The 24,034-nt window shown below is 50.8% G+C and overlaps 1 protein-coding gene across 1 annotated transcript in view; it reads left to right on the forward strand.

The window, feature by feature from the left end:
- The first annotated feature begins 239 nt into the window (after positions 1–239).
- Positions 240–24,034, forward strand: part of TRABD2B (TraB domain containing 2B) — a 211,485-nt gene continuing 187,690 nt past the window's right edge. Inside the window, exons 1-2 of the mRNA XM_047085590.1 lie at positions 240–341; positions 2,384–2,944. Coding sequence (XP_046941546.1) covers positions 240–341; positions 2,384–2,944 — 663 coding nt within the window. The remainder of the gene's footprint in view (positions 342–2,383; positions 2,945–24,034) is intronic.

Below are 24,034 nucleotides of genomic sequence, written 5' to 3' on the forward strand. Positions count from 1 at the left end.
GGCTGCGCGCCTGGGGAGGGGCCCGCCCCAGAGGGTCCCCCTCTTCCAGCAGACGGAGCCCCGCCCCAGAGGGACCCCCGGGTCCGGCAGGGACACCCCGCCCCGCCCCAGAGGGCTCCCAGCATCCCGCCGCTGGAGCCCCGCGCCCCAGAGGAACCTCCGTGCCCAGCTGGGGGCTCTCCGCCCCGCTGAGAGGGCGCCGCCCGGGAGGGTCCCCGCGCCCCGCGGGCCCCGGCAGGATGCACGCCGCCCTGGCGGGGCCGCTGCTCGCCGCCCTCCTCGCCACCGCCCGCGCCCGCCCGCAGCCCCCGGACGGAGGACAGTGCCGGCCGCCCGGATCGGTGAGCGAGCGCCTGCCCGGCCACTCTCCCGGCCGTCCGGCCACTCCAGCCCGTGGGGACGAGGGTTCGGGGGTCCTGCCTTCCGCACCCAGCTCAGCCCACCCGCTCCACCTCCGCCCGCCGGGCGCTGCCTCGGGCGCCCTTCCCTGCCTCCTGCCGCCCGGGCTCCAGCTCCGTGCCGGGAGCCGAGATGGGGCGCTCCCTCTCCAGCTCCCTCTCCGCACGCTGACGCTCTCGGGCTCTCCTCGACTTTCGGTCCTGCTTGGACGTTTCCTCCCTGTGCCCCTTTGACTCGCTTCTTTCTTACTTTATCCGTTGTTTACCCTTCTGGTTGCTCTCTGCCCACTCCTGACCGTGTTTCTCCCATTCCTTGCTCTACTCTGCTCTGACTTACATCAGACCTTTCCGCTCTCCCATTCCCACTCTGTCCCCCTTACAGACAGGCTTTCCTCTCCCCTGTCCTCCCACTCTGACCTAAAGCAAGCTTTCTCCCTGGTGCTGGTTCCCACCTCTCTCTCCCTCTCCAGCCCAGGCCCCCGGCACCCAATCCTCCAACTGCCCCCATTTCACAAAAAGGGGGAAGATTCCAGAGGAGAGGAAAAGGAAGTGCCAGGGCAAGCTGGCCTAATACCTCCTTGGGGGTTGAATAATTACTGGTTCTCCTAATTTTCCTTCCCAACTACAGAATCCCTTGATTTCTCTCAGCATCCCTCCCTCAAAGTGTAAATTAATGCATGGAAAATAACCCTTAATTGGAGGCCAGTGACTAGGAAAAGGTTGTATAGGGTCCTCACTCACTGCCCAGTTAGCAGGGAGTTAGTTGACCTTGGGCAAGGTGCACCTCTGCTGTCCTGACTTGTGTGGGAACGGGGAGGGCAGAGCTAGTCTAGCTCCAGTGTGCTGGGATCCACGATTTTTGGTTGTTCGTAAAAAAAAAAAAAAAAAAAAAAGGTACTATTCCCCCACTCACCCCATCACACACTTTTCATTTGTGCTAGAAGCAGGCAGAAAAGTTTTGAGTTGACCTCAAGTTTGCAGGTGGTCAGTGAGCAGTCCAGGGGCTTTTCTGGATGGGAAATGACTGCCTGAGAGAAATGATAGTCCCTTTCTCATGCCCCTTAACCCCTGGTCCTCAGCTAGATCTGGAGAAAGGATCCCTGTCTCCATGCCCCTCTTTGCCCCTGTGCACACTCCTGATCAGAGCTTCTGTCTGAGAAGATGCCCGAGAGTGGGGGGGTGGAGGCCAGGTACAGCATTTTAGGGGAGGAGCCTGAAGCACATTTCTTGGGATGAATTCTAGGGAATCTTCCCCTCCCAAATCAGGGCCTTGTGACTTTACTTAGGCTGCAGCTTGTAAAGCACTTTCTCATCTGCAGTGGAGCAGAGTAGCCGACACCCCAGACCTGCCCTCCAACAAGAAAACCGTATCCACCCCAATGAATGGGAAGTAGCTGTTTAAATAGGTGTGCTATTTTTAATAGGTGTTCTGCTTTCAAAGTGCTCTTGGCATGTATCTTCTAATGGTTGGGTTTAAAAGTTATATGACTTCCTCCCTTCTTGCCAGAGCAGGACTCTTGGTCCCCCTTTCCCCACCCTCCACATGAAACACCACCGGTGAAGGTTTGGCTTGGCTGAGCATGAATATTCTCAGGTGCTGTGGCAGTCCTTGGCACTCAAGGGGGAAAGCTAATCATAACGAGAGAGCTTCCTTCGTTGTCTCCTTCCTCTGTGCCTGGTGCTGCTCTTAGGGCTTACTCACATATACTGTGTCTTTTCATCCTCCCTGGGGTAGCTGCTCTCACCCGCAGTTCACAGATGGTGAAACCGAGTCTTGGGAAGTGGAACAGCGTGCTTAAGATGATCCGCTGAGACAGGTTTCGAATCTGGGTCTTTCAGCTTCCACAGCCCTTGCTCTTTCCCATGGCCCCATGTAGGCCTCTGCCTTCCACCCCACCTCCACCTGCCTCTGTCTATGCAACCCCTGGTTTACTCCCCTGCCATTAGCCTCACTGCCTGCCTTGTCCTCCCCCCCTCCCCTGCAGCAGAGGGAGCTGAACTCTTTCCTGTGGACTATTCGGCGTGACCCCCCCGCTTACCTGTTCGGCACCATCCACGTCCCCTACACCCGCGTCTGGGACTTCATCCCGGACAACTCGAAGGCAGCCTTCCAGGCCAGCGCTCGTGTCTACTTCGAACTGGACCTGACGGACCCCTACACCATCTCAGCCCTGGCCAGCTGCCAGCTGCTGCCGCACGGGGAGAACCTGCAGGACGTGCTGCCTCGGGAGCTCTACTGGCGTCTGAAGCGCCACCTGGACTACGTGAAGCTGATGATGCCCTCGTGGATGACACCAGCACAGCGGGGCAAGGGGCTGTACGCAGACTACCTGTTCAACGCCATCGCGGGCAACTGGGAGCGCAAGAGGCCCGTGTGGGTGATGCTCATGGTGAACTCGCTCACGGAGACTGACGTGCGCTCCCGAGGTGTGCCCGTCCTGGACCTCTACCTGGCCCAGCAGGCCGAGAAGATGAGGAAGAGCACCGGGGCCGTGGAGCGGGTAGAGGAGCAGTGCCACCCGCTTAATGGGCTCAACTTCTCCCAGGTAGGCACTTGGCTTTCCCCGGCCCCCGGAAGCGGCCAGCCCCTTTGTCCTCTTCTCCGATTGCCTTCCTCCTGCTGTATCCGGAGCCCTGGCCTTCTTCCAATGGGAGAGGCTCTTTCGGGCTGCGAGGCAGCTCTCTGGCTGCTTTCGGGGTGGGTTGAGGGCAAACTGGTGTGTGCTAGAGTTAGGGATGAGCGTTTGGGTGTTTGCTTCTCTCTCAGTGGTGCTACCTGTTGGGGATATACACTCCCCACTTGCTGTGCTTGCCTGAGCAGAAAGAATTTTCCCGGGAACATCAGAGTGAGGAAAACAAAAAGAGTGAGTTGCGGGTTTGCATCCAGCTTTCCCGAGGCCCTGGGGTCTCCAGAACAGGAGGCTGTCCTGAAGCTGTTGTGTGGGCACCACCCCCCCAGGCAGCAGCGTGCATGTGCAGAGTAAGAGTCATGGTTCCTGCGGCTTTGCAGGCAGGGGAGGTGCAGTGGACCTGGTGTCTGTGTGACTCTGGCTTGTTGCTGTTGAAGGTTAAACACTACTGAATTACCCAGGCCTTTGCATTGCTCTAGGCGGCCCTCGGACCTCCTCCCTAGGCCTGGAGGAAGTCAACAAGGATAGTTTTGGGGTTAATAATTTCAGAGAAATGTGTTCACTTAAAGGTTGACTGTTCTGATTTCTGAACCTCAAGAATGGGGGCAGGGAGAAGGGAAGAGCTTAGGAGGTTTAAAGTCTCTGGCTGCCAGAGACCTGATCCAGCAAAATGTCATGAAAAGCCCCATCTCCATGGGCAGAGGTCACTTGCAACTCACTGGCCCCAAACTCAACTCTGAGACCCTGGGAACAATGAGTTCACATCTGTGCCTTGAGAACAGGCTGTCAATCCTGAGATCCGGGATCTGAGTCAGGGCCGGTGGCTCCTGCAAGGAGGCCCCAAAACAAGGCATGGGCCAATGCCCTGGGTGAGGTGTGGCCCCCAAGATGTGTTCCTCCATTAAGGAGACAGCCTCATAAATTGGCCAGGCTAGAAACTCCACCACTGGGACCAGACCTGCTTGCTGCTCCCGAGATGTTGCAGACTCTTCACCAGGGAAACAGCGGCAGAAACTGATCCCCCTTTGGAGATCTTCTGGCCTTTGTTTTTCCAGGGGAAATGCAATATTGTCCCCGGGGAGGTAAGAAGCCAGATTGATTTGCCGGCCAAATGAAAGGCGGGTTTGTCGGTTCCCCTGCTGGCTCTCCCATAATTGTGGAGTCCTTACCCAGAGGGCCCCGGTGGCAGGAATATTGGGGCAGTTAGTCACGCCCCGCAGGGTTCTGACTACGCCTGACTCCTTCTCTACGGGGGAAAATCCTGTGCATTCTCTGGCCCGGGCGCTGAATCCTCTGAACATACCGGCTCTCTCCCTCTGAAGTGACTTTTCCCTTGCCAGCCTCGGGAGCTGATATTATCTGTATCGGGCTCCCTAGCGCTCACCGCCCATCTCATTTTAGAGGCAGGTTTGTGGGAGGCCTCTCTGTTCAGAGACCTCACGTCTGGCCTGGATATCTTTTTTAGGCCGGGGAGGTGGGGCATCCAGCATCACTGTCCGCACCCTCTTTGTACCCGACCACAGAGGAATCCGAGGAGAGCTGGAGCGAGCACACAAACCCTCTGGTTAAACAGCCCCTGGCTTTAATCTGTCTCTCTTAAAACAACAAAACTATCTTTCTTCGGCGTCTGGAAACACTGCTGCTCAACCAAATGACGGCTTTTGGTAGGTTGAAAACATTTGCTGGAAAGTGTGTGAAGTTATGTTTTAGGAAAAGTTCCTGAGAGCCATTTATCGGCCAGCAAGGAGCCCGCTGACAGTCTCCAAAGCCCATGTTTGAAGATCAAACGGACTCAAATCTCTGGTTTCAAAAATGCACGCACCCCATCACCAGCCTGGGCCCGCTCTTAAAATTGTTCTTGGGTCCAGCTCCTCAAGAGGGCTGCAGGAAGCAAGTCCAGAACAAAAGAGAACAGGACTCCTCTTGGTTCCCTAATCTGTACACCCTTCACCACCTGCCAGAACGTCCAACCTCGCCAATTTGTCCTGTTATCATTTTGGAGCGAGGTGATGAAATCTCTCCTCCATCCCTGTGGGCAGCTGTGGGCTAACTGGGAAAGGAGGGATTCCAGAGCCTGGGTGGATGGGGGTGTTAAGGGTCCTCAACCCCAAAGTCAGAAATGAACAGCCTTCTCAGTAAAATCGTATGTGCGCGTGCACAGTTTGATATGAACATCTGTGATGCATTATTGTACCGAAATATCTGTTAAGTGCATCAGATTTTTATTTTTTCTTTCCTCTCAGCATTACTGTTATTGCAAAATATTTGGTGGTGGGGGGGGGGGGACAATGAGAGAGGAAGGCGGGAAAAAGAAACCTTAAAAGAGAGAGCCTTTTTGTGAAGCGCTGGGATTTTAGTTTTAATTTTAGTATTTCTCAAATGTTTGTATTTTCTTCTAGGCAGAAATACCACATTTTTCCTTGCTAAGTGAAGAAAGAAAGCATACATTTTCAGACTCCATGGGTGGGAGGAGCCAATGAAAAAGTCTCTGGTCTCTGATCTCCGTATAAACAGAGAGTGTGGGACCCAGCATCAACATGGGCTTGCGGCGTGGCCTTGGGCAAGTCCGTTCCCCTCTCCAGGCCTTGTTTTTCCTGTCTGTGAAATGAGATGCCGGGATTAGGTCATTATTCAAGCCCCTTCCAGTCCTGACATTTCAAGGGACAGTTATAATCAATTCCACGTGCCAGGCACCCTGCCCGTAAGGAGGCATGCTTTTCCATTTTGTTGGGTGCTCTCCCAGGTGAGCATTCAGAAGGGCTGGATGACCTGCCCAAGGTCATGTGGCTCATAAGGAACAGCCACTCTACCTGCCCCTAAATGAAGTGTTCATGTTGACTAGGTATTTCATGTCCTGCAATTCTTCCTTCAGTCCTTTCTGCTGTTTCTTTCTCTCCATTAGGACCTGAGGGCTTAAAATTTTACTTCTTGAAGAATTTATAATTACAGAGAAGGTATTTCCTTTGGCTGTGGGGCTTGTGAGAGGATGGTAAAGGCCCTGATGTGTTACAGACGGCTCACATAGTGGCTGAGAGCAGACTTCTAGGTTTCAGTCCCTGCTCTGAATCTAAAGCCAGTGACTTGTGTATAACTTCGTGTTCCCATCTATAAAATGGGGCAGTAGTGACCAGCCTTTCACAATTGAGCTGGTTTTGTGAGGATATGAGAAGACACTCCTTGTGGGAGGTTGGAGAGAGTATAAAATGACTACCTCGATGTAGGTTCTGTGCTTGGAAAACTGTTCAGGCTGGCTCCAGGACAGGGGGAGAGGAAGGTTGCATGGGAAGCCTCATCTCTGCTCTGTTGGCACCTTTCCCCATCAGCCGTGTCCACTGTCCATCCCTTGTAGAACAACGCAAAGCTGGAGTGAGATGGTGGCGGCCCCTGTCCTCAGGGGCCTGGGGATGCCTGAGCCTTGAGCCCAGATCTTGTGACAATCTTGGGACCTGCAGATTTCAATCGGCTCTGTTGGCTGCCTCCCGGGACTGGCACTGGCTGCCACCAACAGCTGACCTGATTAGGAGACGCCCTTCTCCCTCTAGGGGGCGTCAGTCCTCCCCCACCCAGAGTGGTGGAGTCACTGGCTGAGAATACCTTGAAGTCCTGTACTTCCCGAGGAATAATATAGCAAGGACCCTGCCATTCTGTACTTCGCCGCGTTTTAACAAACATGCCAATGTTAGCCACTCAATGTGTGTAAAGCTTGAGCACTTGGGCACAGCCGCTGAGGGCATCCAAAATGTTTGTAAAATACCGCAGCCCCCTCAGTGGGGAGTTAGAAACCACAAAACCATCACTGATTGAGCTCTGTCTCCACACAGGGCACTGCATAAAACCTCACAACGACCTCGCCTTTAATCCTCACAGAGATGTGACAAGTCATATCGTCATATCTGTTACAGACAATAAAAAAGTTGTCGCGTGGCTGTGATTACACAGCTAGGCCAGTGGAACTAGGATTCCAACTCAGGTGTGTCTGACGCTAAAGCCCCAGCTTTTCAGACATCTTAAAGATGAATTCATTTTTGTTCTTAATAGTGAGATGACATTATCTGGTGACGTGCGTGTGCGCGCGCGTGTGTTGGAATTGGAGGAGATCATCTTTTTTTGCTAAAAAAATGAAATGAAATAAAATATGATAGAGATCATTGAAAAGTGCTGAAATTGATTTGACTTGTAAGTTGGATCTGAAGGTGATTCTAAAATGGGAGTTGCCAAAGACATTCTGGGTACCAGTTGCTTCCTTGGAATGATGGGCCCCTAAGATTGGCTAAGCCAGCACAGTTAAATAAAGAAACGTCTCCTTTTAGTCACAGTGCCTGTATATATATCCTGAGGGGCCAGCACATATTATTAGGTGCTCAATAAATATTCGGGGAATGAATGAATGAACGGAGACTGTATAACTGGAGAAACCACCATATGACCATCCCTGTTTCCCTTCTGCCATCCAGCACTGTGGAATGAATGAATGAATGAATGAATGAATGAATGAGTGAATGGAGACTGTGTAAGCCACAGTGAAGAACCTCCTCCTTGAACTTTAATATAGCTTTAATAATGCATTCCTACAGGGACACAAAATGTCGACATCAAGTGGGTAGGTAGTTCACAAGCAGACCCTAGTCCTGACCCCATTCCTACCTTACCTGTGACTTTGGGCTAGTTTTTACCTTCTCTGGGCCTCGATTGCTCCCTCTGTCCCTCGAGTGTTAGCTGGATGATTTCCAGGGTCGACCCAGTTCTGACTTCTGTGGTGCTCATCTATGACCCCCGTATCTTAAAGGCCCTGGGCCACCCTGAGATTTTGAGCCTGGGAAGGGCTGACAGTCTGGTCTTCAGCAGGCCGCTGCTGATACCTAATTCTCTGGAAGCCTGTTGGTTCCAGTGGGTGATCCTACTGCCTCCCACTGCCAGTCTGCGGAGCAGAGAGCGCAGCCTGCCGTGGCACAGCCCCTGGACACCTGCCCGGTCTTGGAGCCTCTCCTTCATTAGGGTTCCTCTCCCTCTCTCGCTTCCTCATTCAGCCAGAATGCCCTACTGTGTTGGGCCAGTGCAGTGCTGGGGGCAGACCTGGGAATGGCCTAGTTTTTACCTGCAGAGGGTTTGCTGCCCCGCCAGGGAGAGTGGCTATTATTAGTCCTATTTTGCAGCCATAGCAACCCAGGCATGGATCTCGTGCATCAGTCCCTCCTGTGACCTGATTCTCCACCCTCAGACTGTGTCTTTCCTTTCTCTTCCTGTTGTATGCCCCCATCTTTCAGCACCCGGCTCTCATTTCCCATCCTCCAGAAATGGCCATTCTCAAGCCCTGCCACCCTCCCTGGGCCTCCATGGCAACCACAGCAGCACCCACTGTGGCCCCTGGAGCCATAGCACTGGTCCCTGCTCATGGCCTCCTGTCATATCTACGTGCCCTCCCCAGAGCGAAGGGAACAGACACCTCCCTTGGCCTCTGGACCACGCTGAGCCTTCTTCTCCCCAGAAGTTTACTCCAGAGAGTGCGAACCCCTCAGTCAATATCGGATCAGGGCAAGTTGGCCTTGTCTGCACCATGTAACTCCAGATCCTAGACTGAGAAACAAGGTTCTCCTGGCCCCGCCTCCACCCCGTGCTTCTGTAGGCTGCCGTGCCCTCTGTGTCTCCCACAGGAGCCCTGTGGTTGGGAGCTGTTCAGCAAATGTCTGTCGCATGGTATGGGAGACCCTCTGGGGAACCCCAGCATTGACCCCTAGGCATGTGTATTCTCAGATTCTTTGTGTGCACCGAGAGCTGTTTGCAAAGAACCCCTGCTGGCTCCACAGTCTCTATTCCCTCTCTCTGACCTGGTTAACTCAGACTTTAATATTGAATATATTTTTCCAACATATGGGGGGAGGAAAACAAACTCAGAAGCAGACACACAGGATGGCTTAGGTACGGCCATCAAAGGAGAAGGAGGCCATAAAGCCAGAGGTGACCACGATGTCATGAAATATTCTAGTCTCAGAATCAGAAGCTCACAGCATGAAGTCTTCCACACTTCCACACTCTTCGAATCATAAGCCAGGACTCAGAGGCTCAGGGAATCTAAGAATGGTGAAATCTTAGAACATTAGGCTCAGATGCATTTTTCGACTCGAAGAATCTTCACATCATGAAATTCTAGCCTCTTAGCTTTGAAGAATTTTCAGCTCATAGACACAGACTTTTAAAATCTTGGAGTTGGAAGGGACCAGTCCTCAAGAATTCCAAAAAGCCCCATCAGCAAACACGTTGATCTCCTTCCGACGACCCGCCAGCCCATCTCAGGCCAAAGGGAGAGAGCCCGAGCAGGGAAGCACTGTGTGACGGAGATAAAAATGGGAGTGTGCCTTTGTTAATAGTTCCCATTTGCACATCTCTCAAAGCTAGGAAGAGGTCGCCTGGTAATGCAGCTTTCCTCGGGAGGAAACTGAAGAATGTGAGGAGCGCGGCGGCTGGCAGGCCAGGCCGCTGCCCTTCTTCCCTCCTGAGTTTGCCTCTAAGTAGTATCCACTTCACTCCTTTTATCCCCCATCGCTGGCTCTCTGTCCGCCTACTTAATCCACAGGCAGCTGGTGGCCCAGCCTTCGGTTGTGCTAAGCGGCTGCCAAGCCGTCTCGCCGAGCAGCTCCTCCAGGATCCTTTTAAATCTGCGCAATATATCCGCTGGAACACAGAACTGTTGCCCCAAGCTTGGAAACGCTGTTGCTTTGCTGAGCCCCCTCCCTCTCCAGGAATTTCCTTCCTTTCTCTTCTATTTCTGAATCCTAGGAGATTTCCAAGGCTCAGCTCAAAGCTGTGCCTCCTCCAGGAAGTCTTCCCAGAATGCTCCTAAATCTAATCTGCTTGGGAAGACTTGGTCCCTGCTTTCCCTGATGGTCCAGCCACATATGTTCTTTCCCTCTGTGGAATTTTTTTTTTAATTTTTTTTTTTTACATTTTATTTATTTTTGAGAGAGAGAGAGAGAGAGAGCACGTGCACAAGTGGAGGAGGGACAGAGAGAGGGAGACACAGAATCCGAAGCAGGCTCCAGGCTCCGAGCTGTCAGCACAGAGCCTGATGCGGGGCTCCAACCCACGAACCATGAGATGATGACCTGAGCCTAAGTCAGTTGCTTAACCGACTGAGCCACCCAGGCACCCCAGTGGAATTGTTTTTATGACATTTTATGATATTCTTTCGGTGCTTCTGTATTTTACTTAATATTATAAATATGACTGAGACATTCTTTTCTTTTCTTTCCCAATAGATCCCGATTCAAAATCTAGCTCCAGATATGTTCACAGTTGATTACAAACTTAGGTGGAATGTGCTCCAGTTTTAAAGTTGGGGCTTTGTGATGTGTTCTGTGGCTGGGGTATTGGCAGCTCTGGATGCTAAAAAGGGGCCACATCTTGGCCTCTGTATGCACAGAAAGCCCTCAGACGTCCTGCCTGTCGCAGCAGATGAGCGCACTGTTGCTGGCCCATTTGGTTAGGACGCTGTGACATCCATGGGCCCTGTTGGATTTCTCTCTCCATCCTGGAACACTTTGTTGTGTTCTCTTTCTCATCTGTTATTTGCAAACAAAGGACTCCTTTTTCCCCTCCTCTTTACCACCCAGAGCACCCGTGAATCTCTGCAGGCTCACTCACCACCCTCCTGCTTTATTTTCATTTCAACGTGTTTAATTTTACCCCCGACTTGCTACTTTGGTTTTGGGCCCCAATGATGCTGACCTGTTCTAGTTCTTCCTCCTTCCCTCCCGCAGGCACAGTCCTTGGTCGTGCCTCCATACATTTCCTTGTGCCAGTCCCTACCTGAGAGCCCTTCCCAGTTTTTATTGTTTGGCTAACTCACACTCCTCTGAAGTGGTAAGAATTCCTGAGGGCAGTCATTTTAAAAGTCTGGACTCTTCAGATGCCGCTGTATAGCCAGACTTTTATCCTTGGTCACCAGGTTGGACTGTACCCTATGGGCAGATGCGACCTGATCATAACTCAGCAGTTTGAATTTGGGTGCAGTGATGGACCTAAATCCAAAGCTTTCAGCATTGCGGGTCTTATTTAATTAATTAATTAATTAATTTATTTATTTATTTATTTATTATTGAGGTATGATTGACGTCACGTTCAGGTATACGACGTACTGATTCAATATTTGTATATATTGCAAAATAACATTGTGTTTTAAAAGGATTGGTGGATGTCTTAGTCTGCTGACTGCTGTAATAACAAACTACCATAGACAGAGCGGCTCATACAACAGAAATTTACTTTCTGACAGTTCTGGAGGCTAGAAGTCTGAGATTAGGGTGGGAAAGGTGAAAAGAGAGAGTGAGTGAGAGAGAGAGAGAGAGAGAGAGATGAATTGAGTTGAAAGGTGGGAAAGAGATAGCTTTCCATGTCTCTTCATAAGGGCGCTAATCCTGTCACGAGGACCCCACCTTCACGGCCTCTTCTAAACCTAATTATCTCATAAAATCTCTGTCTCCAAATACCATCATTGTGAGAGTTAGGGCTTCAGCATATGAATTGGGGATGAGGGGGACACATTCAGTCTCTATCAGTGGGTGAGTTGGACCTGTGCTGCCCTGAGTGCCTGACTACCCCTGAAAAGAGCCAGGTCGCCAGACCAGGCCTGTGCAAGTCAGAGCCCTGGGCCATCCCCGGCGACAGCCTGGGACCTTAGAACATGTGCAGTGTCTGCGGTGGAGGCACCTGTGATAGAGTCTGTGTTCCCCCCTCACTAGGCGAGGTTGTTTCCCGGTGGGGGGAGGGGGGGTCTGCCAGCTTTCAGATCAGTACCTGACCACCACCTCCCTCCCCTGCAGGCAGTGCAAATATCCCTCTGCCCTGTGTGCTGAAACCTTGACACCCTTTATTCTCCGGGTTCACTCTTTTCTTGCCATTGGGTCGGAAGGGGAAGGGGAAGCCTTAAAATTTACTTTTCATTTGCTCTTAAGTTGTGAGCCTGTGCTTTTTTTGTGTAAAGCTTTCTCCCCACCTCCCTCATTCAGAGGAACATCCTGGTCTGATTCTGCCTTTAGAAACAAGAATTAGTCTTTATGTATATGGCACAGACTGGGCTCAGGAACCCCCACCACTGCAAAGCTTCCAGGCATTGGCCCAGGACAGCTCAGGGCTCCTGCAGGGTCCAGGATCACTGCACTTCTAGAGAGTGTCAGTAACCTTGGACTAGTTACACGACCTTTCTGTGCCTCAGTCTCCTCATCAGTCAACTTCATCCGGCTGCTGTGAAGATTTATGGATTGGCGTAAAGCACTGTAGTGCCATACCAGACACAAAACCTGTTCTTTGTAAACACTAGCTCATGCTTATTATTGGATTTTTAAATTAACATCATTACACAATTTTTCAAGAAATGCTTTGTGGTTCCCACTTTGTGCCAGACATGGGGGTATGTGCTGGAGATCGAAATGTGAGCAAGAATGATGATGCTGTCCCAGCCCCCCCCCCCCCACGCCAGCTGCTTGCTTTCTGAGTGGGGAGGAGGTGTAGGGGGAGGAGGTTCAGCGAGGCCAGGGCAGGTAAGGCGGTGTGGGGAACACAGAAGACTGCGAACTTCTCAGCCCTGGGCAGACCTGGGAAGGCTTCCTGGAGGAGCCTAGATCTGAAGGAGTAAAAAGTCAGCAGGTCGGCATTTGGGGTGCTAGGCTCTGGAGACGGGGGGGCCTACACGGGGCGGGGGGCAGGCACTGGCTGTGTGTCTGGGGCTGTCTGCAGTGCAGCATGGCCCTTCTTGCGTGGGCTGTGGTCACACGAGGCCGAGTGAAACAGCCTGCCTGAGGTATGCCCACCTCGGCCGCACCCCGGCGCCCCTCGGGGCCAGGACCCAGCCGGGCCCGCTTTGCCCGGTCCCGCGGCCACATCTCGGGACGATTCCGGGAGCGCAAGTGCAAGTTTCCTAAAAGCGCGGGCGCACGGGAAGGGCGGAGGAGGGTGGGTCTGGGCGCCACCACGCCCGCCCCTTGGCCTGCAGGGCCACCGCAGCGGGTGGCACCGGCACCTCCGGGTGAGCCGCGCCCTCCCCCTGCCCGGGAAGCCGCAGGGCAAAGATAAAAGGCGAGGCCTTTTTTGTTTCCGCTGCTTCTGTTTAAGGGACTTACCTGCTTCCTCCCTATTAAGGTTATTTAAAGCTTCCTGGCCAGTTTTATCTCCTAGGGACTTAACGCGCCTGCTAGGCCCTTGGTAATTCAAACCTCCGTCCCATTTTAAAGCCCTTTTTGAAAAGGAAGATGCGGCAGAGAAAGCCTTTTGGAAATCTCTCTGGCTCAGCCTTTTAGCCTTAGCACACAGGGTTTCCATTTCTTGAACTGCTCAGCCTTGAGGTTGAGACAAGACAAGAGCGTCATTGGCAGTGGTAATTCAACCATTTGCGCCGCGCTTTGCAATTTCCAGTCTTTTACCTGCATTACCGCCCTTCCTCCCCTCCCCCACGAGGACACCTACTAGGGGCCTACTTCAGTTTCCTGTCCCTGCCTCCGATTTTGGACTTCCAGTGCTCCCCTCCCCCTCCATCTCCAGCTGGGTGGCTGTAAACATTCATTGGCTTAGGAGACATTTTCCAGCAGGAGACACTCTACTGGGGCTGAGAAAGCTTGAAGAGCTGTGGATTGGTCACAGGAAGGGTTAACTGAGACACTTCAGGACCTCAGTGCTAATGATGCTTGGTCATTGTGCTTGACCTTGACTGAGATGTTTCCTTGACCCAGCGTGACATAGCTCCCAGGTTTAGGCGTGCTGGTTGTCTTGCAGGTGATTTTATATTATTCTGATTCCATCAGTAGAGTTTTGGCCGGACGGTGGGTGAGAAAGGAGTGCAGGATTTTTGATGGAGACGATGCAGATTAAACAGGATCAGGGCCCTGGAGATGGGAGTGGAAAAAGCCATGCAGGGGAAGGAGACCCTTAAGTGAAAGTGCCAGGATGGGAACATGCAGAGGGTATGCAAAGAAAAGTGTTTCTACTCCTCCCTCCACTGACTTTTTCCTTCCTTTTCCTAATCAAGATCCCAAGAGAGCCATTGTTATTTAGTGCCTATTATGTGCTGGGTCTCTGGTTTATCACAGTAAACTCCTAAAACAATCCTGAAAGGCAAGTATTATTTTCTCCATTATTTTCTCCAATTTTGAGGAAATTGAAGCTAAGTACTTTGTGCAAAATGGTGGAGCCAGGATTTCTACTTAGATCTTCTGATAGATGAGCAGAGAGACTGGACTGGAGTTGGAATTCCCACTCCATTACTTTGGCTAGATGACTGGGGTGTGTTTTCACATCTGAAAAAATGGAGTTCACAGTATTCCCCTCCCACCCAACATGTTGTGAAGACTAAATGAGGTAATGCATATAAACCACCTAGCTGAGCGCCTGGCACTCAGTAGGAGGTGGTGAATGTTAGCTGGGGCAGTTGAAGTCGTGGTCATTTTAATTATTGTGATTGGCTCATTTTCACACTGTGTCTTGAGGTGAAACCCATTCCGTAGAGAAGATGGTTCTTGAGCCCTCAGTCTCTCAGGCACCGAGCAGGGATGGGTATGTTTGGTTGACCTGATTGAAACCATGTGACCCGACCACCCAGAGCGTGATCATTTCTTTGCTGACCATCTGGTGATGTGTAATGTCTGACTGTACTCTTCCTGGGTCGGCTTCCCTGTGATCTCTCACTGTTCCCTGGAGTGCGGACACATCAGAAGGAGGGATCTAAATGTTTGGGCCAGAGACCTAGGCTCCAAGCCCAGCTCTGGCACTGGTTAGATCCATGACCTGGGGAGATTCCCCACCTAAGGGTCCTTTCCCTCCATTGTGAATGGGGTGAATGTTACTAGCAGCAACTCCAGAGTCCTGGGGAGAATCACGAGATAGAGCCTGGGAAGGACTTTATTAGCCCCTAAGTGCTCTATGTTCCTAGTAGTACTCAGGGTGCAGGTGTTTTTCCTCTTTTCTTTCTCCCAGAGAGAAATATGGGTTTGTCCTGCCATCCAACAAGGGAGAGTGCCTACGGTGTAAAGCAAAGAAGCAATTACCATTAATTTATATGGAAAAGTTTGTGAGCATTCCCAAACCCAGAATATAATCTCTCAAGCTTTTCTGATACCTTAGGACGCATCTTGCTAATGGGTGCACGAAATAAATCGACATACAGCACCGATGCTCACAGACACAGTTTGAAGCTAAGGTGGCTTGAGTGCTTGCTGCCTCTCTAGTGGCTCACTGCAAAACAAACACTGCATGCTATTTTCACTTGACGCCCCTTTTCATAAAGAAATCCTCTTCGGATTTCAGTTGGCGAAAACAGGTACTAATGTAGGTCTTCTGTAAAAGCAAATTGGCGTAAAGTGAATTTTCAAAAAGCGGGGGATGCCTGTACCCTGTAAGTACTTAACGAATTGATTTTTTTTTATTATGAAATTTATTGTCAAATTGGTTTCCATACAACACCCAGTGCTCATCCCAACAGGTGCCCTCCTCAATACCCATCACCCACCCAACCCTCCCTCCAACCCCCCCATAAACCCTCAGTTTGTTCTCAGTTTTTAGGAGTCTCATGTTTTGGCTCCCTCCCTCTCTAGCCATTTTTTTTTCTTCCACTCCCCCATGGTCTTCTGTTAAGTTTCTCAGGATCCACATAGGAGTGAAAACATATGGAATCTGTCCTCTGTATGACTTATTTCACTTAGCATAACACTCTCCAGTTCCATCCACGTTGCTACAAAAGGCCATATTTCATTCTTTCTCATTGCCACGTAGTATTCCATTGTGTATATAAACCATAATTTCTTTGTCCATTCGTCAGTTGATGGACGTTTAGGCTCTTTAGTTATTATGAAACTGTTCATCCTTTCATCCATTCCTTCGTTTGTTTGTTTGACAAGCACTGCTGGGAACGACACTGTGCCAGGCTCAGGTGCAGGCTCTGGGGTTCAGAGATGAATGTGGGGCTGGTGGGGAAGGGAAGGGTGAGGAGACATGAGGAGAGAGGTGCCTCACTGCTGAATGCCAGGAATGGGTCCGAGGCCTTGACAGGCACTGCCTCATCCATCCCCCATGACCATCTGTCAGGTTGTACTGTGTTCCAGCCCCATTTTGCAGGTGAGGAAACAGACACAGACAGCTTAATTCATTTACCTGTGGCAACACAGCCGGTGGATGGAAGATCTAGAATTCAAACCCAGGAAATCTGTCTTCAGAGCCTGTGCTCTCAACCCCTCTGCATCTAATGAAAAGGAACTGGAGTGTGATAGTGGGGGGGGGGAGGGTCTTTTTCTGAGACTAGAGGTATAAAATTTTGGTGGGGGGGGCAGGGACTTAAGATTTCTGCTCTGGGAAGAGAGGGTGAGCTGGTCAGTCCATTGGCCAGGACCTAGGGGGGAGGAGAGAGGCCGTGCTGAGGACTGAGAGCAGAAGCTGACATTGGCAGGTGAGGGGATGGCAGGGCAGGCTGAGGGCCCAACAGAAGAGGAAGCTGTATGTTTGTAACGTCACCCATGTCTGGGACACTTCTCTGTGGGGCTCCCTAGTGTGGATGGGGGAGCAGGAAATGTGAGAGGGCCACCCCAGCCTCCAGTCCTGTGGGGTTCCCATTCAGTGTGCAACAGTAGCTAGACAGAATGTCAGCACCTACTTGTGTGTCATTGTTGAGCACTGACGCTGCGCCTCCAACCCCATGGTGGCAGGCCTTTGCAGGGGCTCGGGTACTCTGGAGGCTCTACAGATGCTACCAGGGTGGAGAGGACTGCATCCTTGCTGTCCAGGAACTGTCTTTGCTGGTGAAGATGCTCCATGTGTAGATGCTAGACAGACCCCCTCCTTATCAGACCTGGCTTGGCTTTAGTGTCACGTCGCCTGAGCTCAGTATTGAAGGACAAATGGGCATCCCGGTTCAGGAGGAGCAGCATGTATGGGGTGGGGGCGTGATGGAGACGCTGATCCCAACTGAGGGACTGTCCTCACTCACATGTGGAAAATGTTTACGGGAGGTATGGGAGACTAGGGAATTGGCCATAGAGGCTCATGGGCCACCTCATGGAGGCCTCACAAACCAGTTGAGAAGTTTGGGCTTGATCCAGGTGTGCTGGGGGGCCATTGTCCCCCAGTCCCATACTTTGCAATTCATTCATTCATTGGACTGGAGGGTCTCACCCAAGTCTGCCTGGGAATTCTCAGGTCCCTTGGCTTGAGGAAGGAGCTGCCATATGAGGTTCTTTTGTCTCATCAGATCCAGGATGTTCTCACTGCTGGGCCCGAGGAGGACTCTCAGCTTCTGGAATAGGAACTTAGAGATGTTTTCTCTTAGAACTAGATCCTGAAAGTAGTCTGGCAGCTGAATGAGACCAGCGGTAGCTATATATTACAGGGTCTTTTGTGGGGGGAGCCTGAGACCCTGACCACCATTTCTAAAGTACGTAGTGTAGGACAACATGTCCCTGCATTTCATGTGACCCTTTTAATGGCTGACCTGGGGGAGTCCACCTGTTCCCCTGGGGTGGGGTGAGGCAAGAGGTTCCTGAATGCTCCCCAAGCAGAAGTGGGGGGTGGAGGGATCTGTGGTCTATACACAGCCCTTAAATAGTGAGAGCACTGGATTGGGAGTCCAGCAGCATGAGCTCAGGCAGCTCCCTCCCCTCACAGACAGCCCTTAGAGGGTGTGAGAGTGCTTGGTAAACCATAAACCGCACCCCCGCCGCGGTAAAGTCAAAGCCACTTTCTAAACCAGCTCTGACCTCACTGGGAAAGGGCATTTTTAATTTTATTGTCTTTTATATATTTATATGTCTGTCTCCTCCAGAGACTGAAGTTCTTTGAGGGCAGGAGCCTCATCATTAGATGAGGTTTGCCTAGGGCCTGGCTCCAAGTATGCACTCAGGGATCTGTGTGTAGCTGTAAAATTACTGGCTGTATCTACACATCATCGCCTGAGTATCCGGGTGGAAAGCAGAAAGTCCCTAACCGCACCCCACATTGTTCCCAGATTTCCAGATGTTTGGTTCCAGGAGGTTAAACATCTAGGCAGTGGCCTGCATTTCCCACTGTGGCACCCAGGCATTTGGCTCTGAGCAGCCGTGACTCCTGAGCGCCTTCTCGCCCTCGTGTTACAACCATCTCCTGGTGGGGCTGTGGTTTCCCACTGGCCCTTCATTCCCACAAGGGCCTAAGTGCTTCCACTGGGCCACCCTGTGGGTGGGAGCTGATTTTCCTGGGATTGGAGGGATCTTCCCGGCCCCCCCACCCTCCTTCCTCACACGTCCGTGTTTTTTCCAGGGCACAGAGCAGAGCTTCTGTTTGCTGGCCATTCCGTGATCCTCACACAATATAAATGAAAGCTGCTAAAACCAATAAATTCAAACCATGTGTGGGCACTGGGGAAGAGCAGGATGTCAGAGGCCTGCCCTGTGAGGTGCCGTCAGCTCTGACGGCACCCGAGCTGATTTGTATACGAGAAAAGTAAATATCCAAAGTGGTAAACAGCCTTGGGTCTCTCATCATCGCTGAGATTTAAAGGCATTTAATAGGAACACATCCTCGGTCTCTTATAAACAAAGAGAGATTCTCTGTGTGTGCTGACCTAAATTCTGCATTTTTATCTTTGGGAAGGCGAGCCAGTCATTCTAGTTGGGAGACCACAGGCAGTCTGGGCCGTTGGGTTGAGTCCTTTCTGGTTTTGGCAGTTGGTCTAGCACTTTTGCTTTGCACAGGGCTACCTTTTCATCTCTCTTTGACCTTAGAGCAAGTGGGACAGGTGGCCATTGTCACTCCCGTACCAGTGAGGAACATGAGCCCAGCGATGTGAATTGACTTGCCCAAGACCACATAGCAGACCCAAGCTGAGCCAGGACATCCGCCTTCTCTCCTCCTCTAGAACCCTCTAGCTCTCCAGTCCTCTTTCCAGGAGTGGTACTTCTGTTCTCTCTAACGTAGACTCCCAGAGACCTCCTGATTAGCCCCTTCCTCATTTGCTCTCCTTTCCAGTGTCTGCTGGAACCTGGCCCTCTGCTGGGTTCCTGCTTCCTCTGCTTTTCTATTCAGGCCATTCTTATGTTCCACCCCATTTTCCTTCAACTCTGGACACTTCCAGTGGCCTCCTAATTGCACATTAAAAATGGATTAATCCTTGGGGCGCCTGGGTGGCGCAGTCGGTTAAGCGTCCGACTTCAGCCAGGTCACGATCTCGCGGTCCGTGAGTTCGAGCCCCGCGTCAGGCTCTGGGCTGATGGCTCGGAGCCTGGAGCCTGTTTCTGATTCTGTGTCTCCCTCTCTCTCTGCCCCTCCCCCGTTCATGCTCTGTCTCTCTCTGTCCCAAAGATAAATAAACGTTAAAAATGGATTAATCCTTAAAATTGCATAACGCTGAATATGCCACACACATATATGCAAATAAGTACATGTCATACTGGTGAAACTGGAATCACATCAGTAGATTGCCTCAGAGTCAATTTCAGTGGATTGGATATTATACAATGGTCATGTGTAAGATGTAGTGTAAGGTTATGTACTGTTGTACTATGGTCATGTGTAACACGGCACCATTGGGGGAACTTGGGCGAGGGGTATTCTTTCTTACAACTGCATGTGAATCTATAGTATCTCAAAATAAAAAAGAAAACTTTAATTAAAAAATGAATTAACCTTCACAACATACTCATTCTCCCATGCCCGCTGCATGCCAGGTACCTGCTCTAGGTACTAGGCATAGATCAGTGATCATAAAAGAAAAAAAAAATGCCTGCCCCTACCTCCCTCAGGCCTTTGCTTGAATGAGGTCTCCCTGTGACCACCCTATTCAAAATTTCAAATCATTCCCTTGAACTCCCTGTCCTTCCCTTTTTCCTCCAATAGCACCTGTCACCAATTGGTGTTCCCTATATTTTACTTTCTTATTTGTTTTTTTGCCCTTCACCTGATCACTGGAATGTCGATCCCATGAGAGTAGAGATCTTTGTGTTGTCTATATCCGTAGCACCTAGGACATGGTAGGTGTGCAGCTAATGTTTGTTGAATGACTGAAGGTGACAGACAAGAAACAAGGTCAAGGCAGGGTGAGTGCTACAGGAAAGCAGTGCAGGGGGAGGGGCTGGTGTAGATGTCATCATTTCTATCTAGAGTGGACTGTCCACAGACCTCACAGGTGTATGAAGGGTAGAGTCCTGGTGGTTTAGACTGTAACCCATCATTAATGCTCTCTTCCTTTTATTCATTCACCAGATATTTCTTTGAGCCATCACTCTGTGCAGGACCCTCTAGAGCAGGTAGAAAAGGACCTTGCCCCAGGAGGCTTACGGGTAGTTGGGAAAGACAGGACAAGAATGTAAACAGCATGTGAAAAGGAAGAACAAGCCAAGTATGAGAGCTGTGGCAGGGCTGAGGAGGGAGGGCTTACTGCAGCCAAGGCATTTAAGGAAGGAGGAGGTGTTGATTCCTGGCCTTAAAAGTCTGGGAGGATTTCAGTTTTTTTTTTCTGGCCCGGTGGGGCTCAACTTACCAACTTCCTCTTCCATGGTTCTCCTGGGGGGCACCGCAGCCCTCATGAGACTGCTCCCCGCAGGTGGACCTGGACACCTAGCTCTGCTTATGCTGTGACCTCTGCCCAGAGTGCGCTCTCGTCTTCCCCTTGTCTCTCTCTAAATCCTGTTTCTTCTTCCAGATCTAGCCTGGCCCTTCCTGCAGGAAGGCTTCCTTGATTGCCCCAGCTCCCACAGTCAGTCCTCTCCGAACATCTGTGCCATTTGTAGTCTGTACCATACCATTTGACCCGTTGGGAGAGAGTTTTGTGTTGGCCCAGCTTCACTGTGGGTGGCACTTGAACCCCCATCCAGGATAGGAGCTGGCTGCTAAGCCAAAGCAGTGCTTAGGGCTGGATTGACTTAAGAGCAGTAGAAAAATGTGATTCATCCTCAGAGAAGGCGGGATTTGTTATTTTTCTTCATTGACCCCTACTGTCCTCATTTTGAACCACTGGAAGTTCAGTTAGGGGAGAGCCGAAGTCTGCCTTGACAGCCTTTCAGAGCGCGTGGTGGACGAGGCGATGCCGCACAGCAGTAGCCCTAGACTGCTTAACAGATTCCAGGGGCTCCTCTCTTTTCTGACATCATTGCTGCAGTCTGTACTCAGTGAATTCTTACAAAAAGACACGAAACATCTTTACACGAAAATATCTTATGTACAGTCACCTCACGTGGTTTTTAAAAATTTTTTTTTAAATGTTTTATTTATTTTTGAGAGAGAGAGAGAGAGAGAGGAGGAGGAGGAGGAGGAGGGGCAGAGAGAGAGGGAGACACAGAATCCAAAGCAGGCTCCAGGCTCCAAGCTGTCAGCACAGAGCCCATCACAGGGCTCAAACTCAGTAACTATAAGATCATGACCTGAGCTGAAGTCAGACGCTTAACTGACTGATTCACCCAGGCACCCCTACCTCATGTGTTTTTAAATAAAAATTTTAAATTTTAGAGCAGTTTTTGATTTGTAAAATTATTGAGAAGATAGTACCCGGTTTGCCCTTTTATTGAGATCCAACATTAATATGGTACATTTCTCATGATGAATGCACTGATACTGATGCATTGTTATGAACGAAAGCCCATCCTTCCTTCAGATTTCCTCAGTGTTCCCCTACTGTCTATTATCTGTTCTAGGATCCCATTCAAGATGTCGTATTACATTTACTGTCATCTTTCCTTTTACTTCTCTTGGCTCTGACAGTTTCTCAGACTTCTCTTGTTTTCAATGACCTTGACATGGAATATTCACCAGATATGTGTCCCTCAATTGGGACACCCCATCTTGCTTTGATGTTTTTCTTATTATTAGATGTAATGCATTCAAGGGAGGAAGACCAGAGATAAAGCACCATTTCCATCCTATCATATCAAGAGCACACACTATCAACCTGACTGACCACTGTTGATACTGATCTTGACCAGCTGGCCGAGACAGTGTTTGTTAGATTTCTCCACTGTGAAGTTACTCTTTCCCCCCATCTGTCCTTATGATGCACATTGGGAAACAGTCACGATGAGCATCCCAGCATTACTATGTGCTGGGCACTGTTATAGATGCTGAAAAGATAGTGGCAAAGGAGACAGAAAAGGTTCTTGTCCTACATGAAACTTTTATTTGAGAGGATTTATGAATGAATGAGTGAATGGTTTCAGAGTGTGATAAGGGGCATAGGGGGAAAAAAGGCAATAAGCTAGGGAGAGACCAGGGTGCAGGGGCAGGGGTGGGGCGGGGAACGGGAGAGGAGCAGCTGCTGTTTTCTTGGGCTTTGGGGAGAAGGTGCCTTTCTAGCTGAATCCAGGAGGGTGAGGAAGAGCCAGCCATGGATGCCTGGGGAAGGCCCATTCTGGGCAGAAGGAACAGCAGATGCCAAGGCCCTGAGGCTCATTTAAGGAACAGGAAGAACGCTGTGACCGGAGCCCTGCATGTCACGGCTGTCAGGAGATGGAGCAGAGAGGAGGTGGGCTGAGATCTTGCCAGGCCTACCGAATCTAGGAAAGTGTTTGCAGTTTCTTCCAACGGTTGAAACTATTGATTTGAAGCAGGTGCAGTCCTGTTTGCTTTCATATATAAAAGACAGTCGAGGCTATGGTGTGCAGAATGGGCTCTCCTTGGGGTAAGAGCAGAGGAAGCTGGGAGACCACGTGGATGTAACTGAGAGATAATGGTGTCTTGGACCTGCTGGGAGCAGGGGAAGGTGAGTTTGGCTCCGTTTTGGAGGTGGAACTGACAATGCATCCGATGAACTGCTCGTGGAGAGAGAAAAAGCCGGGTGCACGCTTGCACATTTGGGTCCAGTGCTATTAGCTGAAATTAGGGGAGGCTGGGGAGGGAGCAAGTTTAGATGGTAAAAGTACAGACATTGCGGGTCCAGCAGAGAAGCTCCTCTGGAAAGCTCTCTGTCAGGACCAGTGCTAGCAGCATCTCTGGGTTGTATCACGTACCTGCCAGGATTGGAATGGCGTTCTGTTGGTTCACGCTTTGCTGTCCTCCTCAGCAGTTCACACTGCTGACGTATGAGATGCGGACGGCACACGTCCACGGCAGGCAGTCTGGTTATGCAAAGCGTAGCCGCTACTGCAGGGTCTGGCTGCCCGCTGCTTCCTGCTGAGCCCGGGCCGGCCACTGTGTGGGATGCCCTCCTGCCTCTCCCCGCGCCCGGCCCGGGGGAGGTGATCTTTCCCCATCCCAGCCGCCGCAGAGGAAGCGTGTGTTGGTTTGTGTTGAATTACATCCGCAGCGGTGCCAGTCAGCAACACCAACTACTGTGTTGGTGTGGTTCAACACCAACTACTGTGTAATGCTGTTTTAGGCATGGGCTGTGGTCCCTGTATAGGTGAGTCGGTAAGATATAAATGTACTGAGGTGATGGAGTATGGGCAAAAAGTACACAACCATATGTGTATAGTGGCCAGCAGAGAGAAAGAACATGTTTCCAGGGATACCTGGAGCAGTCAGGGAGGACTCCCTGGAAGAGGTGGGAACAGAGCTGTGAATCTGAAGGGCCCTGAGGGGACTGGACCATGTGGCCGGTGTTTCTGTTAGGGAATTGGAGGGAGGAAGGGCTGGAAAAGTCAAATTACGGCCCATCTACCAGTGTGAGGGGCAGAATACGTGCTCAGAAACTGTTGCATGAGTGAGTGTTTGGAAAGCAGGCTGGTGGGAGTGCCCGGAGGGTGCCTGATACAAAGATGAGGAGCCCAGTGTCCCTTGTGGGCCGTGGGGAACCACTGCCAGCTACCCCCAGTGACTATGAAAAGTGGAAGGAATCAGAGCCTGAAGACAGACTTTTGAATTTCTAGCCAGTATTTAATTTATTATAATAATAACGATACTGCTTCTAATAACAATAATTTTTATAACTACTTAATTAGCATTATTTTTGCCGGGAAGGCACCGTTAGTTACATGCTTGGCCCCTGTCTGTGTGTGATTACAGATTATTGACTGAGACTAAGAGGGGCTTTTTTATCTTGAGGTTTTGTTGCTTTCTTTCCTCTTGGTCTCTGCT

The sequence above is a fragment of the Lynx rufus genome, unplaced genomic scaffold (genome assembly GCF_022079265.1).
Source record: "Lynx rufus isolate CCGP_SWC_20201006 ecotype Redwood Valley unplaced genomic scaffold, mLynRuf1.p SCAF_2, whole genome shotgun sequence".
Lineage (NCBI taxonomy): Eukaryota > Metazoa > Chordata > Mammalia > Carnivora > Felidae > Lynx > Lynx rufus.